The 25,498-nt window shown below is 48.1% G+C and overlaps 1 protein-coding gene across 4 annotated transcripts in view; it reads right to left on the reverse strand.

The window, feature by feature from the left end:
- Positions 1–23: 23 nt before the first annotated feature.
- Positions 24–25,498, reverse strand: part of LOC125705000 (janus kinase and microtubule-interacting protein 1-like) — a 47,549-nt gene continuing 22,074 nt past the window's right edge. For 3 of the 4 annotated variants that reach the window (XM_048971274.1, XM_048971272.1, XM_048971273.1), the window contains exons 4-13: positions 21,844–22,053; positions 21,030–21,149; positions 20,388–20,534; positions 19,124–19,270; positions 18,557–18,616; positions 14,775–14,903; positions 14,258–14,386; positions 13,520–13,603; positions 12,761–12,823; positions 11,532–11,920 (exon numbers count right to left, since the gene is read on the reverse strand). In XM_048971274.1, the coding sequence (XP_048827231.1) occupies positions 11,738–11,920; positions 12,761–12,823; positions 13,520–13,603; positions 14,258–14,386; positions 14,775–14,903; positions 18,557–18,616; positions 19,124–19,270; positions 20,388–20,534; positions 21,030–21,149; positions 21,844–22,053 (1,272 nt within the window). In that variant the 3' untranslated portion in view covers positions 11,532–11,737. Of the gene's footprint in view, positions 140–1,088; positions 1,165–1,717; positions 1,784–6,280; positions 6,485–7,539; positions 7,618–8,116; positions 8,186–10,243; positions 10,310–10,476; positions 10,531–10,688; positions 10,791–11,531; positions 11,921–12,760; positions 12,824–13,519; positions 13,604–14,257; positions 14,387–14,774; positions 14,904–18,556; positions 18,617–19,123; positions 19,271–20,387; positions 20,535–21,029; positions 21,150–21,843; positions 22,054–25,498 lie in introns of those variants that run through there. The other variant, XM_048971276.1, reaches the window with a different exon arrangement.

The following is a 25,498-nucleotide window of genomic DNA, read 5'->3' on the forward strand; positions in this document are numbered from 1 at the left end:
GGGGAGAAAAACAGGAAATCAGGACAGGAAATCAGGAGACAGTAGGGTTGAGACGTGTGAGTGCACAACACTGTCTTCCCCAATGCAGTGGATTGCATGAGCTTCTGGGTTTGCACACTCCTGGGGAACACTTCAGCTCCTGAGGAGGGGGAGAAGCGGGGCAGGGGGTCAGAGCCCAGTTTCACTTTCTTGCAGGGCTATGTTATACCCCTCTCTATTTACACTAGTGGCCAAAATTGTGGAAACACTTCCAATTGTTAGTGGTTACTCCAGTTACTTACTATATTTAATCACCCAATATATGACATTTTAATATTCTTTTATTGTTTATAAACATTACTGTCAATATTAGTGTAGTAACGCCAAAAATGCAAGGTGCTTCCACAATTTTTTGCCACTAATGCAGGTCCATTCAACTATTCTCTTTTAATTCATCTCGCACAACTGCTTATGTTGTACAGCAAACCAGTCAGCCTGGACTCTATCCCAGAATGCACAGGGCACCAGGCTGGGGCACGCCCTGCACGGGCTGCCAGTCAAACCCATTTTCATGTCCACCTACTGTACAAATGTCAATGCTTACAAAACAGAAAGAACATGCTTTTTAAGCAGCGTGAGAGAATACAGAGGCTTCTGTGGATTAAAGGCATGTCTAACATTCTGCAGTAATCAGAAAAAAGTCAAGAATCTGCTCAAGTTAAGCTGTCCCAGGACAGAAAAAAACATGCAAACCAAATTGCTCAGGATATTACGTAATCTTTGTACGCGACTTCATGTTTCACCACATATGTACAGTTTGATGCAAACTGCTGTGAAGTCTGGGTGAAAATTATATACAGCATGCATTTTTAGAACAATAAGTAAAGATTACTATTAAGTAGAGGAAGAGGTTATTTCAGGTCCAGAAAATACAAATCCAGACCAAGATTTTGTTTCAACCAACCAGTTGAGTAGTCTGTGACTGAGCCTCAACTGGTTGGTTGAAACAAAATCTGGGTCTGGATTTGTACTCTATGGACCTGAAATCTCCATCTCTAAGTATAGGCAGACAGTACATGAACAGCTCTATAGATGGAGAGCTGGCTTACCTCATACGTGGCTGTCCCTGCGTCATTAAGGCCAAAGAATGAAGGCTAAAGAAAAAAATAAAAAGAGGAACAAAAACTACGAAAAGAACGATGTATTGGCCAAGAATCAGATAAACAGGGGAAGAAAGAAAAGCTGAAATTAGTAGAAATATGACAGGACCTGCAAAGTAAGAGCACATCCTGTCCCACTAACAGCACTCTATAGCAGTGCGGCCCTCGAGTGCTTTGCCATCACCATGGCAACCCAGGAGGGGCACGGGGCACCAAATTCAACCCCTTCCCTCCTTCTTTTGGCACCTTTAATGCTCAGGCTCCTGGAGACCCTCCCAGAAGCCAAAGCTTAGCGTCAGCTGACGTGGGAATCGCCAGAGTGCTCTAAGCACCTTCTAAGTAGAAATGCCTTTGCATTTACTGTGAGAAACACATTACACATCAACACCAGTGGGTTTGTACTGAGCTCATTGGTGCACACAAGTATGAATGGGTACAATATGGTGAAATGTATACATTACACAAAATGAAGGATATGACTATAAAAAAAGGTTTAGTTTACTGATTATAAAAGGACACAATTCAAAAATTCTAAATCAGACAAATTAACAATATCACGGAAAAAAGGATGGAAATACCTTTTCTTCAATATCTTTGATTTGTCTTTTCTGGGTTTCAATCTTATCCACCAGCTCCCTAATCTTCTGTGAACCCAAAGAAACAGACGTAACAGACTTTTTTCCCCCCCCACAATATGGTAAAGTCCACTTTCTGCTCACACATCAGTGCTTAACGTACGGATGACCAGCTGTTTTGTTCTTCATTATAGACCAGGGGACGGTCGATGACCAAGTACCCATGCTGCTCTCTGCAGTGGCATGCAAACTGCAGTAGCCATGGCAACAAGCAGCCAGAACAATGGTGAATGACCCCCCCCCCCCCCCCCCATGGGATGCAGGGTCTTAGTGGACTTGCCTGCTGTGCTGTATGAGGATCCCAGAAGCATCACTGCCGCATATTATGCTGATTATATTATAATATTATTATTGTTGTTATTATTATTGCCATTATTATTGGATCAACTGAAGCGATTTTCTCCAAGGTGCTTTTGGTATTAGAACCACTGCAAATCTGTGTCCTTAGCAAAAATGCTACCTACCGCATAGCCATGTTCTTTTAAAATACATACATTTTAAAGTAACAGAATCAGGTGTGATAGACAATTACGTCACAAGCTCATAAAAACTGAAGACAAAAGGCTACAGTTTGTGTGACACCCGCTCCGTCCGCTCCTCGTGTGTGCCACGCCCCCTAATTACCCACGTGTGATTTCCTGATCGTGCCCAGTCGTGTCTTGTTTCCTGCTGCCTTGTTTCTAGTATTTAAGTTCCTGTTGTGTACTAATCCAGTGTCTGTCATTGATGTTGTCGGTTCCCATGTCCTGTCCTGCCTTGCCCGTATTAAATCCCCTTCTACCCCGTACTCTGTTGGCCTGCCTGCTCCTTCCGCACGATCGCCGCTCTCCGCCGCGCTCGCTCCCCCACGTCCCGTGACAGAATGACAGACCACAAAAAGAAGAGCAAGCGGACGAAACGGATCCCAGAGGAGACGGACATCACTCTGGGAGCCTGCACGCTATCCAGGCTATGGCTCCCGCCTGAGGACGAGGAGGAACAGGTCCTCCTTCTCGCAGATTTGGAGCCGAAAGACTCCGTCCTCCTACCGCCCCTCGAGCGGTGCAACTACCGGCTGGAAAGACTGGACAACTGGGGAGGGATCCGGACCGGGAGAGACGCCATCCCGCGTGTGCCCCGCTTCCCTACTCGGGCCACGCTAACCTCACCCGCGCCGGACTTACCTACCTCGCTACCAGCGGCAGCCTCCCCGGAGGCGTTCACCGCGCCTCTCCCAGGGAGAAAGGCTACCCTGGTGGACCAGTTTTTCACCCTCCAGGGTCTCTTTATAAGGGTGTTGGAGAGGCCGACACCCCCGGGAGACCGGAAGATGGAGGAACTTATCACGCGTTTAACGAGAGGTTTCGACGCGTTTACAGCCGCCTCTGGTCCAGAAAAACTCGAGGGGTTAGCAGGGGACCTTAGGCAGCTGATCCTGCTCCAAAAGGCGTCAGTCCCCGAGCCGGAGCAGCCGCCATTGCCGGCGGACCCCGCTCCCGTGCGGCCGCCATTGCCGGCGGACCCCGCTCCCGTGCGGCCGCCATTGCCGGCGGACCCCGCTCCCGTGCGGCCGCCATTGCCGGCGGACCCCGCGCCCGTGCGGCCGCCATTGCCGCCTTCGCCGCTGCCTGCGCAGCCGCCGCCTGCGCAGCCGCCTTCGCTGCCTGCTGCAGCTCCCGGGCAGGCGCCCCCACTGCAGCAACCTGCAGCTCCCGGGCAGGCGCCCCCACTGCAGCCACCTGCAGCTCCCGGGCCGGCGCCCCCTCTGCAGCCGCCTGCTGCAGCTCCCGGGCCGGCGCCCCCTCTGCAGCCGCCTGCTGCAGCTCCCGGGCAGGCGCCCCCACTGCAGCCACCTGCTGCAGCTCCCGGGCCGGCACCCCCACTGCAGCCAGCTCCTGTTCCTGACTGCGCTCCTGTTCCTGACCGCGCTCCAGTTCCTGCAGAGGCGCCCCCTCTGCAGCCGCCTGCTGCAGCTCCCGGGCAGGCGCCCCCTCTGCAGCCGCCTGCTGCAGCTCCCGGGCAGGCGCCCCCACTGCAGCCGCCTGCTGCAGCTCCCGGGCAGGCGCCCCCACTGCAGCCAGCTCCTGTTCCTGCAGAGGCGTCCCCTCTGCAGCCGCCTGCTGCAGCTCCCGGGCCGGCGCTCCCACAGCCAGACCGCGCTCCTGTCCCTGGCCCAGCTCCTGTCCCTGGCCCAGCTCCTGTCCCTGGCCCAGCTCCTGTCCCTTCTCCCCCAGTGACTTTTTCTCCCTCGCCCCGGCGAACTCGACCCCGACCGGGGGCCATCATGTCTGTGTCCCGTAAAGGGAGGGGACACAGACGCAGGGCTGGGGTCCCGCCCGCCCTGCCCCCTGGCTCGCCCTGCCTCGCCTGCGCTGGGGCTCGGTTGGCGCCTGCGGGTCCTGGCCCTCCGGGTCGGCTGTCGCCTGCGGGTCCCTCTCCGATGCCTCGTCGCCCTGCCTCGCTCCCCCCTCCGGTGCCTGGTCGGTCGCCTGGGGGTTCCCCGACGGCGGCTCCTCGGTTGCCTGCGGGGCCCCTACCTCCGGCCCTCCTCCGGACGTCGCCGCCTGCTGCGGCTCCCCCCTCTTCCGGACCTTCGCCCTGGCCCCTTCCAGCTCCCTCGTCCCCTTCCCTGGTGCTCCCTCCTGCTCCCTCCCTGGCCCCTCCGCGGGTCCCTCGCCCTGTCTCCTCGGCCCCTCCGGGGTCCCCTCCGGCTCCGGCCTCCCGGCCGCCTGCGGCCCCTCCGGCTGCCTCCCGTCGCCCGCTGGGGCTCCCTCGGGCTTCACCTAGTTCCCCCTCCTTGTCTCCCTACGCCCCTGCCTTTGTCCCGCCTGTCTCTGCCCCTCTGTTTTCTGCTCGCCCTTTCGTTCCGCCCGTCTCTGTTCCTTGTGCCCCGGTGTACCCGCCTTGCACTCCTGGCCCCTTTGTTCCTCCCGTTCCTTCTGTGTCTCCCTTCCTGGTTTGCCTGTCTGCCTTCCCGACCCTCTGTCAGGTTTTGTCTTTTGTCTTGTCCCTCGCTTTGTTTTGTGCCTCGGTCCTGTTCCCTGTCCTGCGTTGATTCTGTTCTTGTTTTTCAGGTCCTGTTTTGCCTCGTCCCGTCCGTCGCCCCCTTCCTAGGCGCGCCCGGTGTAGCGCGCCTTTGGGGGGGGGTTCTGTGACACCCGCTCCGTCCGCTCCTCGTGTGTGCCACGCCCCCTAATTACCCACGTGTGATTTCCTGATCGTGCCCAGTCGTGTCTTGTTTCCTGCTGCCTTGTTTCTAGTATTTAAGTTCCTGTTGTGTACTAATCCAGTGTCTGTCATTGATGTTGTCGGTTCCCATGTCCTGTCCTGCCTTGCCCGTATTAAATCCCCTTCTACCCCGTACTCTGTTGGCCTGCCTGCTCCTTCCGCACGATCGCCGCTCTCCGCCGCGCTCGCTCCCCCACGTCCCGTGACAGTTTGTTAGTGGTAAGGTGTTTGTTTTAGCCTGTATGGGATCTGGATACAGCGAGCAAGAAAAAATAAATAAAAAAAGATCCACTATAAGTTCATAACTTCACAGAGATTAATAGTTTATCCATTTTCTGTCTGTCATTTAGATTACTGCTGGTAAATATTACCAGGAAGACGCAGGCCGACCTCAGGAACACATTCCCAGGTTTTAAGATGCCTGACTGATCAAATCTCGGCTTTGCGAAACAGTCCAAGAGCCTCTTACAGAATTCTCATGTGACTGCAGAGAAATACCTTCATAAACAGCCATAATGCGATATCGCAGCAGTCTTGCAAGATCTGCCCACTGCATGACACCTTAGACGACATTGTAGCTTGAAAGATGTGAACGTACTATAGGTAAGTAGTGTATTTATTTTGTTGTGCTAAAGTTTTCATATTCATACCATGTGAATGTACATGTTACACATCCGAATAGCTAGTGTGCGATTAGCTCCGAATAGCTAGTGTCCCATTAAAACATCTAACAGTGTGGTTACCGAGCAGGTAACCCACAAAAGGTTAGATGTCGACGGCAGAAAGTGAAAGGTTGATCCAGAACTCTACTGTAAACGTTTCGGTGCTAAATTCTCATAAACTGCAATGATCAAGCTTTTAAGTTTATTGAACGCAACACTGTGGACTGTGGGCGTCGTTAGGTCTGATCATCCGGGGATACAGCCCCGAGTATTTTAGCCCCGATGCAATAAGTTCTTGCAACAAAAAAAAATTCAAGCCCCAGGTAAAATTGACTTAGCCTCAGATTTTTTTCAACAGCTACAAACCCCACTGCTATAAACCAAAACCTTAAGTATGTATTTTACTTCAGATACTGAAATTTTATGCTACTTGAGATTGTCAGGTTAGCGATTACAGGTTGTCTGCTGCAGACGTGTGAACACCAGTGTGTCATCCTGTGCGTCACTTCGTACTCTGCTTGGGCTGAGCTACATGTCCCATGGAGGAAACACTTATTTAGCTGCGGGGTCCTACTCCTTGTTCACCCGGCAGGTGGGATACTGCATCTTTTAATTTTGTCTTCCTTCCATGACTTACCTGTTGGGCCTGATGCAACAGCTCCATGCGTTCCTGCAAGATCTGACTGTCAAACTCGCGGCTCTGCCTTTGAATCTGCCTCCTCAGCCTCTCCACCGCTATCCTCAGATCCTCCTTCTGCCTCTCTGTCAAAGATTCACCCACTCTGTTCTCAGGGTCCTGTTGCAGAGCATTATACAGTGTGGCCTCCAACTCCTGGATTTTCTGCGGCGATTTAAATTACAGAAACGATCACATCGCAACAGAAGTAAAACAAAGAACAACACTGAAAAATAAGGATGCAGATTTGCAAAAGGTAAACACATAGAGCTCCAAATATTCTCACCCCACCCCCAAAAACGATACAGAAAATATGCTACATAAACCATACTATACGTGTCAGATCCACATACACACTTGTTGCTTCCTACTTTTCCTTTCAAGCTTCTGGACCTTTGTAGCCCGAGCAAAGTTAGATATTAACTGCCCGCCCCGTCTCCCCCGCCAATGGACACCACCCTTAATAAAGCAGTAGACCACTGCAGGCTTGGTGGACCTCAGTGTGCTGAGGCCACCAGGCTTGGCTGAGGTACCGCCCTTCACCATTCATCCATGATTCTTGTAAAAGATGCAGTATCCCTTACAAATTAGCTCATATATTGTATGTGAGCAACACAATAATACATCATTATGTGCATTATAAATAGAAATATATATATATATACTGTATATAGAAATGATAAATTGATTCGCTGGGGAACTGATCCAATGTTTTGTTTGCTCTTAGATGTCGGCCGCACTGAAATCCTGTGCCAAGAATACATGGCACATTCACTACTATGCAATGCATGCGTGACCAGGCCATCTAAGGCTGTTCTACACCTTCCAGCGGTAATGGGAAAACAAAGCAGTCAGCCGTCTTACTCAGGAGTGACTTCGAATCTTACATCTTCAACTTGCCATCTTTGCTCACATTTAAAAATCCAGAGCAGTCGCCACAGGTTGGGATTTTGAAGCATTTTTAAGAGGAAATAAACACGCTAAACAGCGTTCGTGATAGTGGAGACAGCGGGCGAGCTGGCCTCCCGCTTCCCATTACCGACATGATGTGGGCCAGATGTCACACGGAGCAGCATTTGATAGGGCGTAGCAAAGCAGTGCCATCTGCCTCATCCCCCAGGGGGCGCTGTAGGCCCGGGTCAAGCCTGGGAGCCCGGCCCCAGGACGCCCCCACATCGGAGCAGGCAGGGAGGCCAGTGTTGAAGACTCCAGTGTCCTACCATAGAGGCCTGATCCAGGGCCTGCTTTCGGTAGTCCAGCTCTTCCTCCAAGTAGCCTTTCTGCTTGCTGAACAAGTCCTGGGAGGAAATGACAAGGCCAGTGACCAAGCTGTGGCTGTGAGGAAGCTCCAGCTCATCTGTGACACTCGGAGTTGCTCACACCAACCCAGTTTCACCACAAAGAAACAGCCAGAGCGACGGCAAAGGTGACAAGGTTCTGCAGGTGAACAGGTGCTCCCCCCAACCCTCCCCCTCACCTGCCCATTCACCCAGCCATACTCTGCAGGTCCAGACAGCCAACTCCTCAGGCAGGCTGGGCGATCCAACTCACAGTAAAAAAATCTGACCCATTTTTATAACAAATTGACAAGCTAGTGATTCCACTAACTGGGCAAACACTCAGTTAACCATTAAAAGACGGGGAGACGCATCCAGTGAAATTTATAACCTCTGCTAACCAAATTTCTGGAAACTTTTAAAGACGTCAGAAAAAGGGACACTGGAATGCAGCCTGTGGTGCGTGATGGGCGGAGCATGCAGGCTCTGTGTGTGTGCCCCCCCAGCCCATGTGGCTCACCTTCTCATTCTCCAGGTCTATCATCTTCTGTGTCAGTGCGGCCTCTGTGCTGTCGATCTGTTTCAACCACTAGGTGGCAGAAGCAGTAATAGGAAGAGAGGGAGGAGGGAAGGGAGATGAGAAGGACTAGTGGCACCCCAACAAGAGGAGACATCCTTCTGAAATACAGGTGCTCTACTTCCCCCTTTGCAGTGACAATTCATTTTAAGGGATAAAATATATGATTGGGAGTGATGGTTGGTGAATATGTCCTTTTGCAAACTACTGTTCCACAACAAATTTCAGCTTTTAATTAAACCTTTAGCAGGTTATATACTTCAGTGATTAGCACAATCTAGTGTGTCTTGGAGGGTATCACTCCTGTCTCACACCCCCAGGGATGGGGGTTCCAAACCATCCTCTGTTCTCAGTGTGTGCGGAATTTGCATGTTCTCCCCATGTCACAACTGCTCCCCGTGTGTGAGCGTGTTCCCACTGATGGACAGGCGTGCTTGTACTCAAAGTCAAAGCAAACTTTATTGTCATTCGCGCCATGCAATTCGAGAGTGCATAGTAGAACGAAATTGCGCTTCTCCCGGCTCAATGTGCAAAACAAAAAATACTACAGGCTACACACAATACAGAACTACACGGAGACTACTATTCAGGACAGAGGTAAATCTTGCGCAGAGTAAACAGTGCTCAAAGTTAAAAGTTAAAATTTGCATCGAATCAAAATATTGCACAGTTAAATATTGCACAGAGTCAAATAATGCAGTGTCTCACAGTTGCCGTATTAGATATAATGTAGAAAGACACTTAGTGGCACTAGTCAGGTAAGGTGAACGAGGGATAAGCAGAAAAACAATTTTCCACAATCAAAATAGGTAATAGCAGCAGAGTACAGTAAATATGAAAACATGTTTTAGTGTGTGTTATGGAAATGTTTGTAATATGAATATGTAGTGCATTTATTAAAATGAGTTTAAAAGTCACTTTAGTCTACCTTCCTGTACTGAATGGTGGTGAATGACATAACACATAAAGACGTGCTGGAAACGCAGCACTAATTTTAATATGTGTGTTTGTTTTCATGAGCAGAAGAGATCGACAAGAATCACAGCCCTAAAGCCGAGTGCCTCTCAAAAACGGAAAACCTACTGCAGCAGAAATAACGTTTTCATTCTACGCTTTCTCCACTAGGTGTCAGGTGAGCACTAAGAAATAACAGGAGAACGTTAACAACTTAAAGCAATTCTAATTTATTCAGTTAATATTCATAGGAATAAATTATATGTAGATATTTAGATAAAAGGCCAGATTTTCAGTGCTAACAATTTGTTTAGTATATGAAAGTTGCTTAATACTGTAAGAGCTGTAGGAGCCTATTAACAATCAGATATTCCAGTTCTCTTGTGTCTGTAACTGCATTAAATACAATTAAATTTAGTTGAATAACTAACCACCTAATCTCCTTGTGATTTGGTCTTTCACAGCTTATTGGTTAAGATTCTTGTCAGGAACAGTATATTTATACAGGTATTTCTCGACTTGACGTGCTAATTTGTTCCAAATTATTGCTGGTTAATGAAGAACTCGTAACGTGGGAGGTATTTTCCCATAGAAATGTTATAAAAATGTGACTTTTCATACAAGTTTTTGCCAAATAAACAAAAGAAACGCAAACGTATTATTAGAATTAACATTCGATGATCACATTTAAACAAAAAAATCAAAAACAAAAAAAAACACTTCTGTGCTAAAACTGCAACATTCACAGTGAGTTTGGGTCACTTATTTTCAGCAAATGGGGCGTTTTTTTTCTTCATTTAGTCCATTCTTAGCTGGTGGAGATCGTAAGTTGAGTTTGTAAGTAGAGGAGCGTCTGCAATTTTCAATATATCCAAAACCGGCCCATGGTTCTAATGAGTAGAAACTTAACTTTCAAGGTTTAAAATTAAATTAGTATCTATGTAATGAGGAACATGTACCGCATGGGTAGGTTCTGTGTCCATGAGGTGTAAACTAATCTCACACACAGTGTCACAAATAAGAAACCAGAAAACATGGAGTTAAAGCAAGACCCCAATTAAACTAAATCTGGGGGTGGGATTCTCAGAGAATTGGGGGGAGGGGGCTCAGGGTTACCTTTTCACAGAGCGACAGCACTGTCCCGGCCTGGATCACAATCACCTGCTCCTCGTTCCGCAGGTTCTAAAGGAAGCATTGAGAAAGACAGGGGCGTGAACATCTAACAACAGTGATACTGCAAGGGTTTCATATGCTGGCTCAGCACTGGGGGTCATGGTGGTTACTGCAGAACCACAGAGAACGTCATGAGGAATGTCTAACAGGTGGATGTTACTGGGAAGGACTCTTACCCCATTATCACCAAGTATGTCGAGTTTTTTTATGAGGTCTGGTATGACGACATCCTAAAAAAAAAAAAAAAAAAATTGTACATTCCTCAGACCTAGTCAGACAGAGACAAGCGAGATGAGGAAGCCGAGTTTGGTTTGTTAAAAGTTTGTTGCTAGTACATCTCCCATGTGGAATCAGTCTGCAGGGTGACACAGAAGCTCTCCTGGCCTACCTTGATGCCCTCATGGTGGCAATGCAGCTGGAGAGCACTGCTGTTGCCTTCGGAGAAAGCAGCCACGTGCAGATTGAATGCCGGAGAACGGCGCTCCCGTTCCTGCAGGCGGAAAGTGAGTTCCAAAGTTAACAGCCAGCAACACTGCCACCTCTGGTTACCTGGAGAACTGCATCCACACTTCGTCATTACAGGTTACTGGACAATGAGGTGATGTTTAAACATGGGCACAAATAAAGATCGTGTTAGTTTGTGTTTGAACAGTCATATAATCAAACTCAAAAAAGTACTTACATGAGAAGGATCAGTCAAAGTGAACCGGGCGGGGGGAAATTTTATGGGATGGGTGGCAAACCAACTGAACGGAGGGCAACGTTAAGTATGAGAACGAAATGGTAAACTGAAACTAAAAATGAAAGCAGAGAATGTTGCTATGATAACCACCAATGAGCACAGAATGAACAATCCTTTTGTAAAGTCGATTGTTTTTGAACATCATTCGCAGTTAGCAGATTTTTGTAACTCACTTTCTTTAGAGATATTAAATGAAAGACAACGGCATTATCCACAAGTTATGAAAGCAGGTAAAGAGGAACAATAAACTACATGTTACTTTGGTTTAAAACTAAACTAATGGCAAATTATAGTTACAGTGTTAGCTGAAGGAGACACCAAAATAAAGTCCAGTGATCAACGCTGTTAGACCTTTAGCTACTGATTGTGCCTCTATAGTTAATTAAATTGGCACTGACTCCATGTGGGTGGGGCTGGATATAACACAGATATGTACAGGAAACAAAGGAAACTGCATGCGGGAAAAAAGACAAAAGTGAATGATGGAGGTTAACTGGAGAGAGATTTTATTCAAATGAAATGAGCTCAGTCCATAATATAAATGTACATCTTTCAAATTAAAAAGCCAAAAATCTGAACAGACATGAGGAATATTAACAGTTTGTACAGTTTAATAACATGACAAGAACACACACATATGGAATGATTACAACGGCCCAGGAACAGGAGTGTGCATGCGGTTCTGCTCGGCTCCGTCACTGGATGTAGGTTCTGAGTTTGGATTGGAACCCAATGTCGCCCCCTGGTGACAGTTTGGGGATGGGGAGGGACTCTCTTACTTCCAGCTCCAGGACTCGGAACTCTAACAGTTCGTTCTGGTCCCGTGCGTCCTGCACCTCCGTCCTCAGACTACCCTCATCCAGCTCCAGCTTGCTGATCTGCAGGATGCCACGGAGAGACAGGATGGTGGTGAAAAGCAGAAGAGAGCGCTGCTAAAAACCCTAACCTAAACACAAGTTAATGAAAATCCTGCCTTACAAAATGTAAAGTGAAAAACGCTGCCTGTTGTACTATTAGACCACTGAAAGTGACTAAGACAGCAGAGATCTGGCGGATCCAGGAACCAACTGAAATGTAGGCACATGTCCGCAGAAACATGCCCACGAGCTGAATTCACACGTGCTACTGAAAAAAGGAGTTTAACCTCAAGTCCAGTCAATAGACGTTAAAAAATTAACTCATAAGGCCTTCAGAGTATGTTTGGAATTGAATGTGTTTGTAGAAGAAGTGTTTGTATAATAAACCTGAAGTGTTCAGTATTCAGTGCACACTAATGACTGGCTGATCGGGGTAAGATACACAGGTCCAAGCTGTACAGTGTGCTAATGGTGACACTGATAGTGACAGTGATGTTTCACCTGTGGTTTTCAGAGTCTTGGTGAAAGATGCTTTTAAATGTAGCCTTAGTGCCAATGAATGGACAGTTCCACCTACATAGGAGTCAGATGTGCGAAGCTGGAGTTTAGATCACAGAGAAAGATCGCTACTCATTCTGTGGAAGATGATTGAACTGTATATATAATTTGTCATAGGAAGTAAGCAAAATACGAGACTTTTGGCATTTTTACTTTTTTGATTGCATTCAGACCTGAAAAATTGTTCCCACAACGTCAAAAATAGAATTTTTTGACATGCACACACATGCACACGCACCAATTGGACCAATATGCACTCATCCACACTAGACCCCTATTCAGACATAGCGGTGAGGCAGCTACCTTCTCCAAGAGCTCCTGGTTAGTTTTGATGAGGTATTGCTTTTCCTCCACCCACTTGGAATCCTGTGATGAGAGCATAACATAGACATTACTAATCAAACACCGCTTCACACGATCCACTAAAAGTGCACCACAGGCCAGGAAACACATACTGTGTCAGGCTAATGAGTTTTTATCTGTTCAAATCACTTGTCGTTCACCTAGGATTAATGCAAAGGACAGGATGTACATGACACAGAGCATGGAATGAAGACACATAAGCAGAGAATGAGAGACATGGCTACAGTTGAGTTTTATTCAGCCAAAGTAAGTAGCTCAAAGATGAGCCCGTCACTTGGTTTAACAAAAATTTCTATACAGAGAACGCAAGCCACGGACATAGAGACAGTCCAGCAGTGAAGCGCAGGAAACCTCACACCAGAGGCAGTGACACTTCCGGTGGTGGTGCAATTAAGGCTTTCACTGTAGGAACAAAACGATCATCACCCCGCCTATTACTGCAAACCCCTGATGAGGGCACTGCAGCAAGCGCAGCCACTATGCCAGTGATGAGAAGCAATTAACTGCCAGTTCCATTAATAGCATTATTCATGAGGAAACCTCCAGGCTCTGCACTACAGGTGCGGCCGGGGCACTGTGGTGATGTCACAGGACACGCCGGCAGATCCAAGCCACACACACGGAGGCAAGGAAGAGGCAGAGGCAGGCCACCAGGAGGCGGCACAGCACCCGAGCGTCGCAGCCCCCGTTTCCTTTTACCTGCCCCCGTTCCGTCAGGGACTTCTCCAGGTCGTCGATCTTTGCCTGGCACCGAACCAGATCCGCCTGCAGCTGCTCCCGAGTCTGAAAACGTGATGGATTCTGCTTAGTCATGCGAGACGCCTGGACTGCAGAGTACACCATTTGACGGACATCTGAAAGTCCAGGTGATCATGGTCACAGATTTCACATACGTAATGCCGAAGATGATGACCAGAATAGCAACCCTACAGCTGGCCAACCACGGGCCAGAAATTTTGACTATAGCTAACCCTACATGGGAGCTCCTCAAACCTATCTTGGGATAGCCAGCTTAACTGCAGCACTTTGATGTTCCAGGGATACTGCACTACACCAGACGAAGGTGTGCTGTCATGAGGAAGGCTTAACAGGAGCCCTAGACATCCACTCTAAAATCAAGACTAATCGATGGAAGGGACTAGTAATGGTCAAACAAAGCTTAATGAACTCCTTGCTGTATTTTCTGACTCCACTAGATGTTGGTCTCTGTTCAAAAACGGACTCAAAGCACGTCCCAAGATAAACCAAGAGCACCACCTAGTGGGGTCAGAAAAAACAGCAAATGGTTCATGAAGCTTTGACTTTTGTAGGGTATTTTTAAAGCTTCAGCAGAGTAAGCACAGTAAGCAGGATCGCTTTTATCAGATTCAATGTGTTCTTTAAATAAGCAAGTGAACCCTTGGTGGTAGCCTCAGCCCTGCCTGCCTCCCGTCTCACCCGGGCTTCACGCTCAGCATCCAGGGTTCCCCCAACCTGCTCCTGGAGTAGGGCGTAGGCTCGCTGTAGAGCCTGGTACTCTCGGGTCAGCTGACGGAACCGCAGCTCTGACTCCTCGCGAGAAATCCCCTGGCAGGACACGCGAGTATCATCAGATCAGCATCTTGATCAGTACCCAAATGACACCAAATTCCAATTAGCCAATCAAAATGCATCAAAAAGAACTATCTGCATTCAAAAAACAAGTTATTTCTCTGTAGGTGTCATAGGTCCAATAATCAAACGACCTAACAACCAGTCTAAATGTAATTAAGCACAATTGTAACCAGTACCTTAAAGGTGATTTTTCCCAGAAGGAATAATAAAAAAAACAAACATTCTTAAATGAAAATGATTCCATGTCAATGATGGTGGTCACAAACTGGAAACATTCTTTAGCCACTCCCCGCCCCAAACACGGTGGTGACAATGACTTCTGAAGCACCCTTAGCCTGCAACGGAAGCACACCCAGCTCACCTCCTCCAGGTCCTCCTCAGGGGTGGCCGGAGTCCTGTCCGTTCGATCTGTGGTGTAGGATGTCAAGGACGAGGTCTCCGAATCCACGGACTCTTCGTCAAATCCAAAATATGTCTCCACAACATGCCTCTGTAGGACAAGGTTACAGCACGATTATAGTCAGAAACCTAAATCAGAAACATGTCAGTTGTGCCAGTCGGAGAGGTGATGGGCTGCTGCTCAAATCAGGGACCGGCCCAGTCAGTCACCCCCACCGAGGGGCAACAGTTCCTACAAAATACCTCACATAAGCACCTGTTCCCATTCTGCCATATTCAACAAATCATTCTCTTTTCCAACACCGTTAACTAAGGAATGTCAGTTCATTTTAGCAGTTTGGGGTTGATTCTCCTGATGGTTCCCAGTAATGCTGGTAACTGGAAGCCAGTAGCTAGACTCTAACACACATAATGGTACTATGCCAACTACAGTTGTGTGATCTAGCTCAACCTTTTCCAAACCCAATACCTGGTACTTCTGTGCAATCCTGGATCATGCCTTTGCTTGCAAAGAAGCTTTTAAACACTGATTTAAGCAGCGGGCAGAATGCTTCACCACTAGGCAAATCTAACACATAATGAAAAAGGTAGGAATCTTATGGTATCTTTGTGAGGACCGTCCATTCATTTCTATGGACTTAACCCTATTCTCAACAATGTATTTGAAATTTTTTGATAGCAGGCATGGATTTTTATAAAACTGAATTTCCCCTCGTGGGGACCGTTTTTTCGGTTGTAAAAATAACAGGTTTTCCATCACAATGTAAGGTACACACACACACACACACACACACACACACACACACAGACAGACAGAGACACACACACCGTGGGATTTCAGCCAGTCAGCAAACCCATGAGTACCTTGGTTACAGTGAAACATCACAGCTCTCAACCGAGAGCGTCAAAGCCTCCAATGTCATTTTACATCCAGCTATGGGAGATGAATTCCAATAAAAGCCAGAGTCTGATTCAGAGTCTGATTCCGCAAAAGATAACATTTGCACATCTGACTCTAACCTATACATCTTACAAGCTGACGTTTTCATTAAAAAAGGCAATCACAGTTATTCACCTATGTACCATCCCACAAGACAGAACCCTCTATTAACCCAACAACCATTTAAAATACAGATCAGCTGTGCAAATTTTACTGCTTAAACAAACCTAATTTTCTCTAAGTTTCCAAGGGGATCAATGTGTAATTTTCTTCCTGTCGGGATTTGCCCAGTGACTTTTGGCAGGCTAACTCACTGAGTGCTTACACAATCAAACAAACCCGACAAGCAAAGGACGACTCAGGGCTGAAATGACGGCACGTCACCAGCCAACTGCAGCCGAGACGCAGGGCTCATGTTAGTGTGACACCGGGTGCAAAACACGACAATCACTAACGGCTGGGAACGTTTTTGCGGCACCACACCCGTTCCTTGGTAAACGGAAGACGACCAAAGCTTTGTTTAATATGGAAAACTTCAAATTCACTGACTAAAAAGATGTATACCTAACAGACCCCTTTCCAAAGAAGGAATCCTTAGAGGACAGCAGCCCAGGCAGACGGAGCCCAGAGCCGGACGCCCTTACCATCGTGCTTGTAGGTCATCTCCTGACAGCCAGAGAAGTACAGGCACACCAGCGCACACAGGCAGATGAAGGAAGAGAAATAGAGGATGAGGAGGAAGTACTCCGTCATGCTGGAGCCCGGGTTCAGCCGCAGGGTGCCCGAGCCAGTGCCGTTCCCAGAACTCCACTCAAACCCCCCCAGAAGACCACAAGCTCATGTAGGACATATACAGAACCCACAGGCCCGATTCCCAGCCGACTGGAGCGCCAACACTTCTGAGGTGGGGAGAGGATGTGGCGAGCTCTGGCAGAGCGCTGGGAGGTGAAATGGACCAAGCAATATTTCAGGAAGACTCCTCCCCTGGTGTCATCACCTGCTCTCTCAGCTCCCCCCCAGGAGCCCGCTTCCCAAACCCAGCATCCCCCCCCCCGGGTGGGGCTCCAACATAGCCTCTGCCATGACTACAGCCACCCTCAACACACAGTGTTTTAACCAGACTTTGGTGTCCCAACAGCCCCCACAAAAGGAACTGACACCCCGTGGATTAGCTGGTCGGGGTCAGGCAGAGCCCAGGCAAATAAACACCAGTCATTCAGGGAGTACGGGGTTTGTAAACTGAGCTACGGTTCGTGCCTGTAAGGACTCGGCGCCGTACCCACTGCTCGGAACATGCCGGTGTTACAATTTCAGCAATATGGACCAAACCTTCAGAAATGCATCCTGTGATATTCCAACTGTATGTCACATGCGATTTTATGTTCATGCTGAATAAAAAACAAGTGGTACACGATTCCTGAGATAGTCATTACTGTGACACTGTTCCCGCTATTATTTACAAGTCTTGGGACTTTAGAGTGCGGGAACCATGAGGGAAACATCAGCCTCCATGCAGGTCGGGGTGTCACACAGGCCCAGGCTCTGAGTTTGAGGATCGGAGGACGGTGGAGACGACATGGAGGAGAGCACAGCCGAAAACTGCTGCTGCGTCACCCCAGAGAACAATTAGGGGCAGAGGCGCATCCCTGACTCCCGGGAGGACGGTTGCTAAGAGACCGCACTGCGGAAGCACGGCAAGCTTACACATGCACACAGACGCAAACGCTGATACAGAAGAAAACACAGGAGATCCAGGATATGCGGGAGATGTTGACACATACAACCAGGGGCCCAGTATACACTGAAGAACTGTTAAACTCATCAAAGAAATAGACAGCTAAACAAACCAGTCTGCTCACCAAAGACGACAAATTCACAAAGAACACACCCCACCACCCACACACACACACACACAAGTTGGTCTTCCTATCTAAATGGGGAACGTCCATTCATTTCTTAGGGTTCTAAAACCCTAATCACAATCACGACACCCTTAACCCCCACCCAGCCCTAACCTTAACCATAACTAACCAACCAAAATACAAGACTTTTGGCACTTTTACTTTTTTGATTGCATTCACAGATTTTTATAAAACTGAGGTTATCCAAATGGGGACCTGAAGAAGTGTCCTCAAAAGTAAGGATGTTTGAGGTCTTACTACATTTTGGTCCCCAAATGTGATCTACACACACACACACACACACACACACACACACACACACACACACACACACACACACACACACACACACACCATTAGGTACCAGCCAAAAACTGCTGATTGAGATTTGGGCTAATTAAAATGTGAGCAAATGTGTTGTAAGGTAAGATAATCACTCAGCTAATCAGGGCTCATTCAGGCCCGCAGAGGAGGCAGGAGTGGGGCATGAGTTCATGGGGGGGCAAAACTGGCACCACAGAAAGAGCTGGGGCCAAGTAGCCAAGTATGACGAGCAATCAGATGTTCAAGGGCTTTTATGTACCCCCACACTAAAAGCTCGTCGCAACCCAACAGTACATGTCCTTCCCACAAGCTGCATTCAGCTTAGCATATGCATCTAAATAATGGTAGTTATCCACTCTACTTCGCTCCTCCGGCCTACCGGCAGCTGGGACTGGGCCGGTCACTGTGTCGGGAGACTGCATCCGTGCAGCTTATGACCCCTAGGCCGTTTTCTCCCTGATAGGAATCTACCATGATCTGACTTAGGTTGAGATACACAAGTAGGGCAGCCAAGCTGTGTGTATGTGACCGTCCTGATAAACCCCAACGAAAGCAACACAGGCTGAACGGTATCCTTACCTTGGGCAGTTTGAGCCCTTTCCTCTTATTCTTCTTGGTAATGATCAGCCGGTCCCGTTCCTGGAGAGAGAAGAGATTGTCAAACGCGTCACTCCACCTACGGGGAGACCTGGGAGTCTGTACCCAACCGTAACAAGACCAGAGCTTAAGTACACTGCAGCTTATTTGATAAAACAAAAAGAGCCATTAAACAGCCTGTTAATGTCTTTCATTTTGAAAGCCCACAGGCCCTCTTATGGACAAATCCCGGCTCATTTGGCAAGCATCCTGTTTTAATTATTAAAGCAGCCTAATTATGAACAAATTGCCCTTAGCAGTCGAATTGTTTCTCTCATGAACCAAAAGTCTGGGTGATTGGATGAAGGGCCCATTCAGAGCCATAGTGCATCGGCTGGCATCATAAACAGTGTGGCCTGTGGATACCAAGTCAGTGCCAAGCAGGCAGCTGGATGTCTGAGCCAGACCTCAAGGCTCGCTTCCAGGGAAAACCCACCCACTGGCACCCTGGTGCCAAAGCGGCCCCGAGCCCAGCCTGGGACCGGGTCCTGGGGGCTGGGCTCCACCCACCTGGGTGAGCTCGTCGATGATGTAGCGCTGCTCGGCCACCTGCAGCTTGAGGAACTCCACCTCCTGCTCCTCGTGGGTGTGGCTCAGGTCATTGAGGGAGCTGGGCCTCTTTAACAACGGCTGGGGGGGCGTCTGCAGTTTCTCCTTCTGGGGAGGGAACATTATAGTTAACCTACGCTGTTCAGCACTGGAGACATCTATGGACTTAGGATCACATTGAAACAATGTTTCCTAATGTACGTTTTTCTTAAATACTGGAATCAACAGATCTAATTTGAATTATTTTATTAAAATAGGCCAGAGTAATATCTGGATATGCTAATATGACACCAGCATAGCCATCTGATCAGTAAGTCACTTGGCAACTCAGGACATTCAGTACAAATTAAGAAGCATATTTTCAGGTTATATCCTCTCACAGCCACTAGATGTCACCGTTCTTCTACTATGACCACACAAAAAAGTCCTTCATTCAACAACCTATGGTGACTACGTGAAAAGTACTAAACAATGGAAGAATCAAACAGTATGTGCAAAAGTTCAAATGCAGTCACAATGCAGAGAGTTGCTGTGTCTGATAGACTGAGGACATTGTAGAGGTTTAGGGGTCTCAGGGGACATGAGCACCTGACCTGGGGTAACATCACAGCCAAGGCTGACAACGTGCCCACTGGCACTGGGGAACAGCCGGCCATGACATCACGCTTCTGCTGCATTGAGGGGAAGCTCTGCACCGCATGTTTACCAAGCAGATTTGCTCCTTGAAGAAAATGATTCCCCCTCTAATTAGCCGGCAAACATCTGCTGCTGGAAACTTCTGAGCGATAAAACTTAAGGACCAGTTGACTAATTTCTGGAAATAATTAGCAGTCCAGACAGACAGATCCCACATTCAGACTAAGTTTCTTCTGGGCCACATTGAGGGACCCCCCCGCCCCCACCCCGGAACAATAAGAATGTCACAAAACAAGCTCAGTTACGTTTTATGGTCATCACCATCTTCGAAAGCCTGCAAACATTCCATATGATTTTACTCTAAACTCCAGTGTGCCTTAGAAGTAGTAAGTTTACTCTAAGCTCAGTCAAAGAGCTCTCCTGGCAGGAGTCACTGCACTCATATCTCCCTGATCCCGTCCACCTTCCGATGGCTTTGATCTCCGCTCAGTGTGACCTTTCCCATCCTCAGCAGATGCCAAATCCGATCTGTCTTAAAGCTCCTCTCTCCTTAGCCATGCCACGATTCCCACCTAACACCTCCTCTTACCATCTCAGCGTACTCTCTGCTCAGGTTCTTCAGCTTCTCCTCCATGCGCTGCAGCGTCTGCAGGAGGTCGTCATTTTTCTTGGATAGCCTCTTGCTCTTCTCGAAGAGCGGCTTCATTTGGCCCTCGGCCTCTCGGACGCGCTTCAGCTGAAAAGGTCACTGGGTCTCATTCCGTTCCTTATCCCTCTATGCGTTTAATACGCCATGCTAGTTCAGCGATGATGAGAAACATGATATTCATGGGGCCAATTTTAACAGTCATGATTATTCTGATTAATGAATGGTTAAGAACAACATACAGGTGAAGAGCAAACATCCAGCCATTCTCAGTTGCTTACCCAGAACAGGGTTGTGGTCCATAGCAAATACTTTTCTCTTATTTTCAAAATATTTGAAAGACGAATAAAGGTCAGAGGTAACATCGCTTAATTAGTAGCTAATTCCGTTTCATTGAAAATTACAATCACACATAAGTTTTGCTGGAGGTGATTAACTCCGGATAAAGGTCCCCAAACGACCCAGTCCATAAGGAAGAGGTTTTGGAACCTTTTCAGTTTTACTATTCAGCAGCTGCGGGTTAAGTGGAGGATTAAAGGGTGAGACCCTAACCCTACACCAATTCCCGACTCCGCCTTCCCTCACCAGCTCGTTCCGCTCATCGGCAAGCAGTGCATTGCGGTCCTCCAGCTTCCGGATCATGCCGTGGAGCTCGGCGATCTTCAGCTGAAACCGCCGGATATCCCGTTCATCTGCCTGCACATCCTGAGAAAGAGAGAGAAATCATATTTTATTTATGATATAAAATTAGAGTCTGCAGGGTGAATACTGCCTCTGCATTAAAGGATAAATGCTGCATTGTCCTAAATAGAAGATTAAGAATCTCCAGGGTGCACCAAAAAAACCAACAAGCGTTGGAGATCCAGTAAGGTTAGGGGAGGTGAACACGCCTATTGATGCCCAGCATTAATAGTCCTGCTAATTACCAGCCAGCTTCTCAAAGCCCCCGGTCACGTCCACACAAATTACTCAAGTCTCGGTGGACCTTGATAAGGCAGTTGGGCAGAACTGGTTCCACATGTTCTACTGAGCAAGGGAAGGGTCAGGTTGAGGCTAAATGTGTTGCAGGGAGACCTCTTAGACACCTTTTTGGGGAGACAAGCAGCAAAGATGGAGTTGCAGATATTTTTAAGGAGACTCTGAGGCTGACAGACACCTTAAGATAGTGTTTCCCAACCTGCTGCTCAGGGACCCTGCAGACAATCCACGTGAAGCAAAAATGTGGAGTCTCTGGCAGGAAGCTGCGGGGGAGCAAAAACGTAGACTGTCTGAGGGTCCCTGGAGACCGGGCTGGGAAACACTTTCTTAAGAGGCAGGATGTCTACCAACTAGGATATATTACATCACCCTCTCTAAGAGCACCCCACAGCCCATCCCAGTCCCCCCCTCCCCAACTCACCTGGCTGAGGAAGCCGTCGCTGGCATCCCCAAGTGCAGGCATCACCTCCCGCTTGGGGCTCCCGTGGTGCCGCTCTGCCTCCTTCACCTGCACCAGCTGCTCGCCGAGGGCCTCCTTCTGCAGGTAGAGCCTCTGCGCGTACCCTGCCTGCACCCCCAGCTCCCTCTCCAGGGCCTGCACTGCCCGGTCCTTCCCTTTGATCTCATCCATCTGCAAGAGGATGAGGAGGGTGACGAAGGAGAATCTAGCAAGGTTATCACAGAAATAAACCGCAAAATAAACAAATAATGTTTGAATACACGAGTGAGTGCAACATTATGACTAACAGGGCCCGGCTGCAGGTACCTAAACGCTCCACTAGGGTGCGGAGTGAGACCCAAACAGTGGGATCGCCTGTGATGGGGCAGGACAGTATGGCTACCAAAATCCATCACTTGTCTGATTGCTGATCCTTGCATCACATTTTGTTAACAACAAAGCTCCAAAGCAACCTTAATAGACCACTATATCCCCCCCAGCAGGTGGCTTAGAACAAGGGCACTATCGACCCAAAGGCTCTCCTCACTTCTTTAAGGGGGATTTTCTGCTACGGTTTAGCTTTCCCTCAGGAGAAAAAGGAATAAAACTGTCTTGCAGTTCGCTGAAAGTGCAATGCAGTATAGGAAACTCGTATTAGGTCCTAGTGTGACTCATCCCAACATCGAATGCTGGGTGGGGATTATCTGAGCACACTCAGAAAAATCCAGAGGGAATATACAGGAAAGCCCCCCACCCCCACCCCCCCCAAATGGGGGTCGGAAGAGTGACAGATTACATTCAGAACTAAGGCTGGGAGACTGAGACAGGTGGACAGGTGACTTTAGATCAGCGCCCCCCCCCCGCCATTGTGAGCGTAGAGGCAGCAAAGCCTGGTTTACACCTGGTCCTATTAATTCATTATAATTATATTGCACATATATAATTATAATGCACAGTCAGATTAGTAAAGATGATTGGTAACATTGAGTCTTCTGAGCATCTAAATATCAGGCTTCATGGTGAGATACGACTCAAAGTAAAACCCCACCCACAGCTAATATATTACTACAACAGAGATGAGTTTGCAGAGCAGGACTGTATTACAGGTCTTAGGCATGAATTCTAATTCTAAACTAGATAAATTGTACCAACTGTAAGGGCCCTGCTGTAACCATGGAGGGATGCGTCCATCTTTATCCCTATGTAATAAAATACAAAATTCTCAGCGATCAGCCATATTAAATCTGGCAGCTTTCTGGGCCTTCGCTGATCATCTGATGCTCAGAGAATATTCCCTTTGAAAAGTCTTACTTCTGACAGCACAGCTTATGCCCCCCCCAGCTCAGGATGGACAGGGGTGAAAATCCGCCCCAGGGTCCTAGGAGCTGCCAAATCTCCAGGCAAACATGCCCAGCAACTGCAGCCAACCTCGATTCTCACTAAAGCGTCCCAACATGTGCACCCCCCCCACCCCCATGTTGCTGGCCAGCAGTGGCTGATAAGCATGGCTCACGTTTTAGTTACCTAGAGCAGCAACCATGGCAGGCACCCACAAGCTGAGCCCCCCCTGCCCTCCCCCAAGCCTCCTTACCTGCCACCTCCTCAGTAAGCACTCCTGCCTCCGTTCTCCCCCATCCAGCCCACTCTCCTGTGTGGCCCTTCAGGTCCTCAGATTACCTTTGTCTCACTTCCCTCGCATTCCCAACCCAGACCAAAAAAAGAGCACTCTCACACACACACACACACACACACGCACACACAACATGGGAAGGAGGGGGGGTGACCTGCACAGTCTCGTTACCATGGAAACCCATCCCATTACACCTTGTTATTCTGGGAGAGATGGATTGGGGCTGCTACCGAACAATATTTAAATTACATCGTTGACATTCTACCTCAAAGCAAAGCCTGCTGGGAAACTCCAGGTATGGAGATCAAAGGCATCCTAGGATAGCGATGTAAAAGCGTTTGAGTCTGAGCTGGGTACTGTGCCAGGGTGTCAGAGTCTGTTTGAGACTCTCCTCGCTGAGGCGGGAGAGCTGAATTCAGCTGAAGCTGATAGCTGACTGCGCTGGGCTGCCATCCAGCGCAGGGAGGAAAGTGAACAGCCACTAGGACGAGCTTTACCAAAACCTCTAGCAATCATCTACTTGCTATTGAGCATGATCCAGTACTACCTCCCCAGACAGAACATTACACAGCTCCGAGTGATCTTAGACCTTAGAGTGTGACTTAAACTGGTTTCTTTATGGGGACTGAAGGCTTTCACTGGAACCCACTAGTGCTGGAATTCACTCATAACTCTAAGAAACGGATCTCGCTTAGACCCACTGATCAGAGATCAGCCAGGACTGGTCTGTGTGAGCCCTGGGAAGCCAGCAGTACTTCCTTAGAGACTGCATTTCTGTCACCATAGATATCAAACATGACTGAGCTGGAAAGTTAACTTCAATCCATCAAACACTATAAAACGAAACTATAAAGCAGACAACACCACAATCACCGTGAAAAAACTCACAAACTGATAACCTACATAACTGACTGTTTCCAGTCATGCATTCCTGGATGTGGTATGCAACACACACTATGTGCTATGAGCAGGTTTCGGCCAAATTAAATTTTACAGGGTTCTAGAGTGCACTTAAAAGAGCTCAAAAATGATTCAAAACATTCTCTAGGTAAAAATCACAAGATGATTGTGCAGAGAAATTGTCTTCATACTCACAGCAGGCAAACTTGCCACAGATGGGCTTTTTGTAACCATAATGAGTTTATATGCATTGAGACAAATGACAGTCACCAGACCTTATCCCGAGTAAATATTTCTCAAATTCCATATCAAAAGGCTTACCGCATCTTCAGCACCTTCATACAGACAGCGGCTTTTCGTTTTCTGATTTGACCAATGGTTAAGGGTTCTGCCAGACAATGAAAACGGACGGGGCAGAGTCAGCCTGGCTAGAGCGAAGGAACCTGGCCGTTGGATGATCTCGTTCATGGGGTTTAGGAGACCGGACATGCTGCTACCCAGATCTCGCCCGGGTGCTCGTGTGCAGAGCCGGGCTACGCTGGGATCTGGCACAGCAGGCTGGTCGGCACGGCAACACTCCAGCCCTCAGCCAATCGCCTAGCTGATCCAGGGCCTCATTCGTATTTAGTTTGCAAAAACAGGTCCTGCAACTAATCTGCGCTGCTCATCTGTTCTGTTACCTGCCCCTGTTGTTCTACTGGCCAAACCTGTGTGTGACGTCTCAGTGTTCATTACAAGGAGCACTGGACTTGATCCAACAGATAGTAAGAAACACTAGGAGCTGTTCCATCAAGAAATTAACACAAATCTCCATCCAGCGACCAAATTTCAAATTTTAAACTACACCAGCTTCAGAACGGCTTCAGAATTTGGCTTCAGTATAGATAAAGAGAGAAGTGCTACCAATGAACAATTTAATCCTTACACATCATTTTTGTAAGCAAGCAGACTTGACTGCAGCAGACACCTGACAGTCTCTGGGCCCCGATTCATTGCGCGAATGGAAACACCTCAGTCTGCCAGTTATACATGTGGTCACACTATTCAGTATTCCTGGCATGTTGCGAGCGCCCAAACAGCACAGAAATGAGCTGATCTCTGACACAG

The sequence above is a fragment of the Brienomyrus brachyistius genome, chromosome 12, assembly GCF_023856365.1.
Source record: "Brienomyrus brachyistius isolate T26 chromosome 12, BBRACH_0.4, whole genome shotgun sequence".
Lineage (NCBI taxonomy): Eukaryota > Metazoa > Chordata > Actinopteri > Osteoglossiformes > Mormyridae > Brienomyrus > Brienomyrus brachyistius.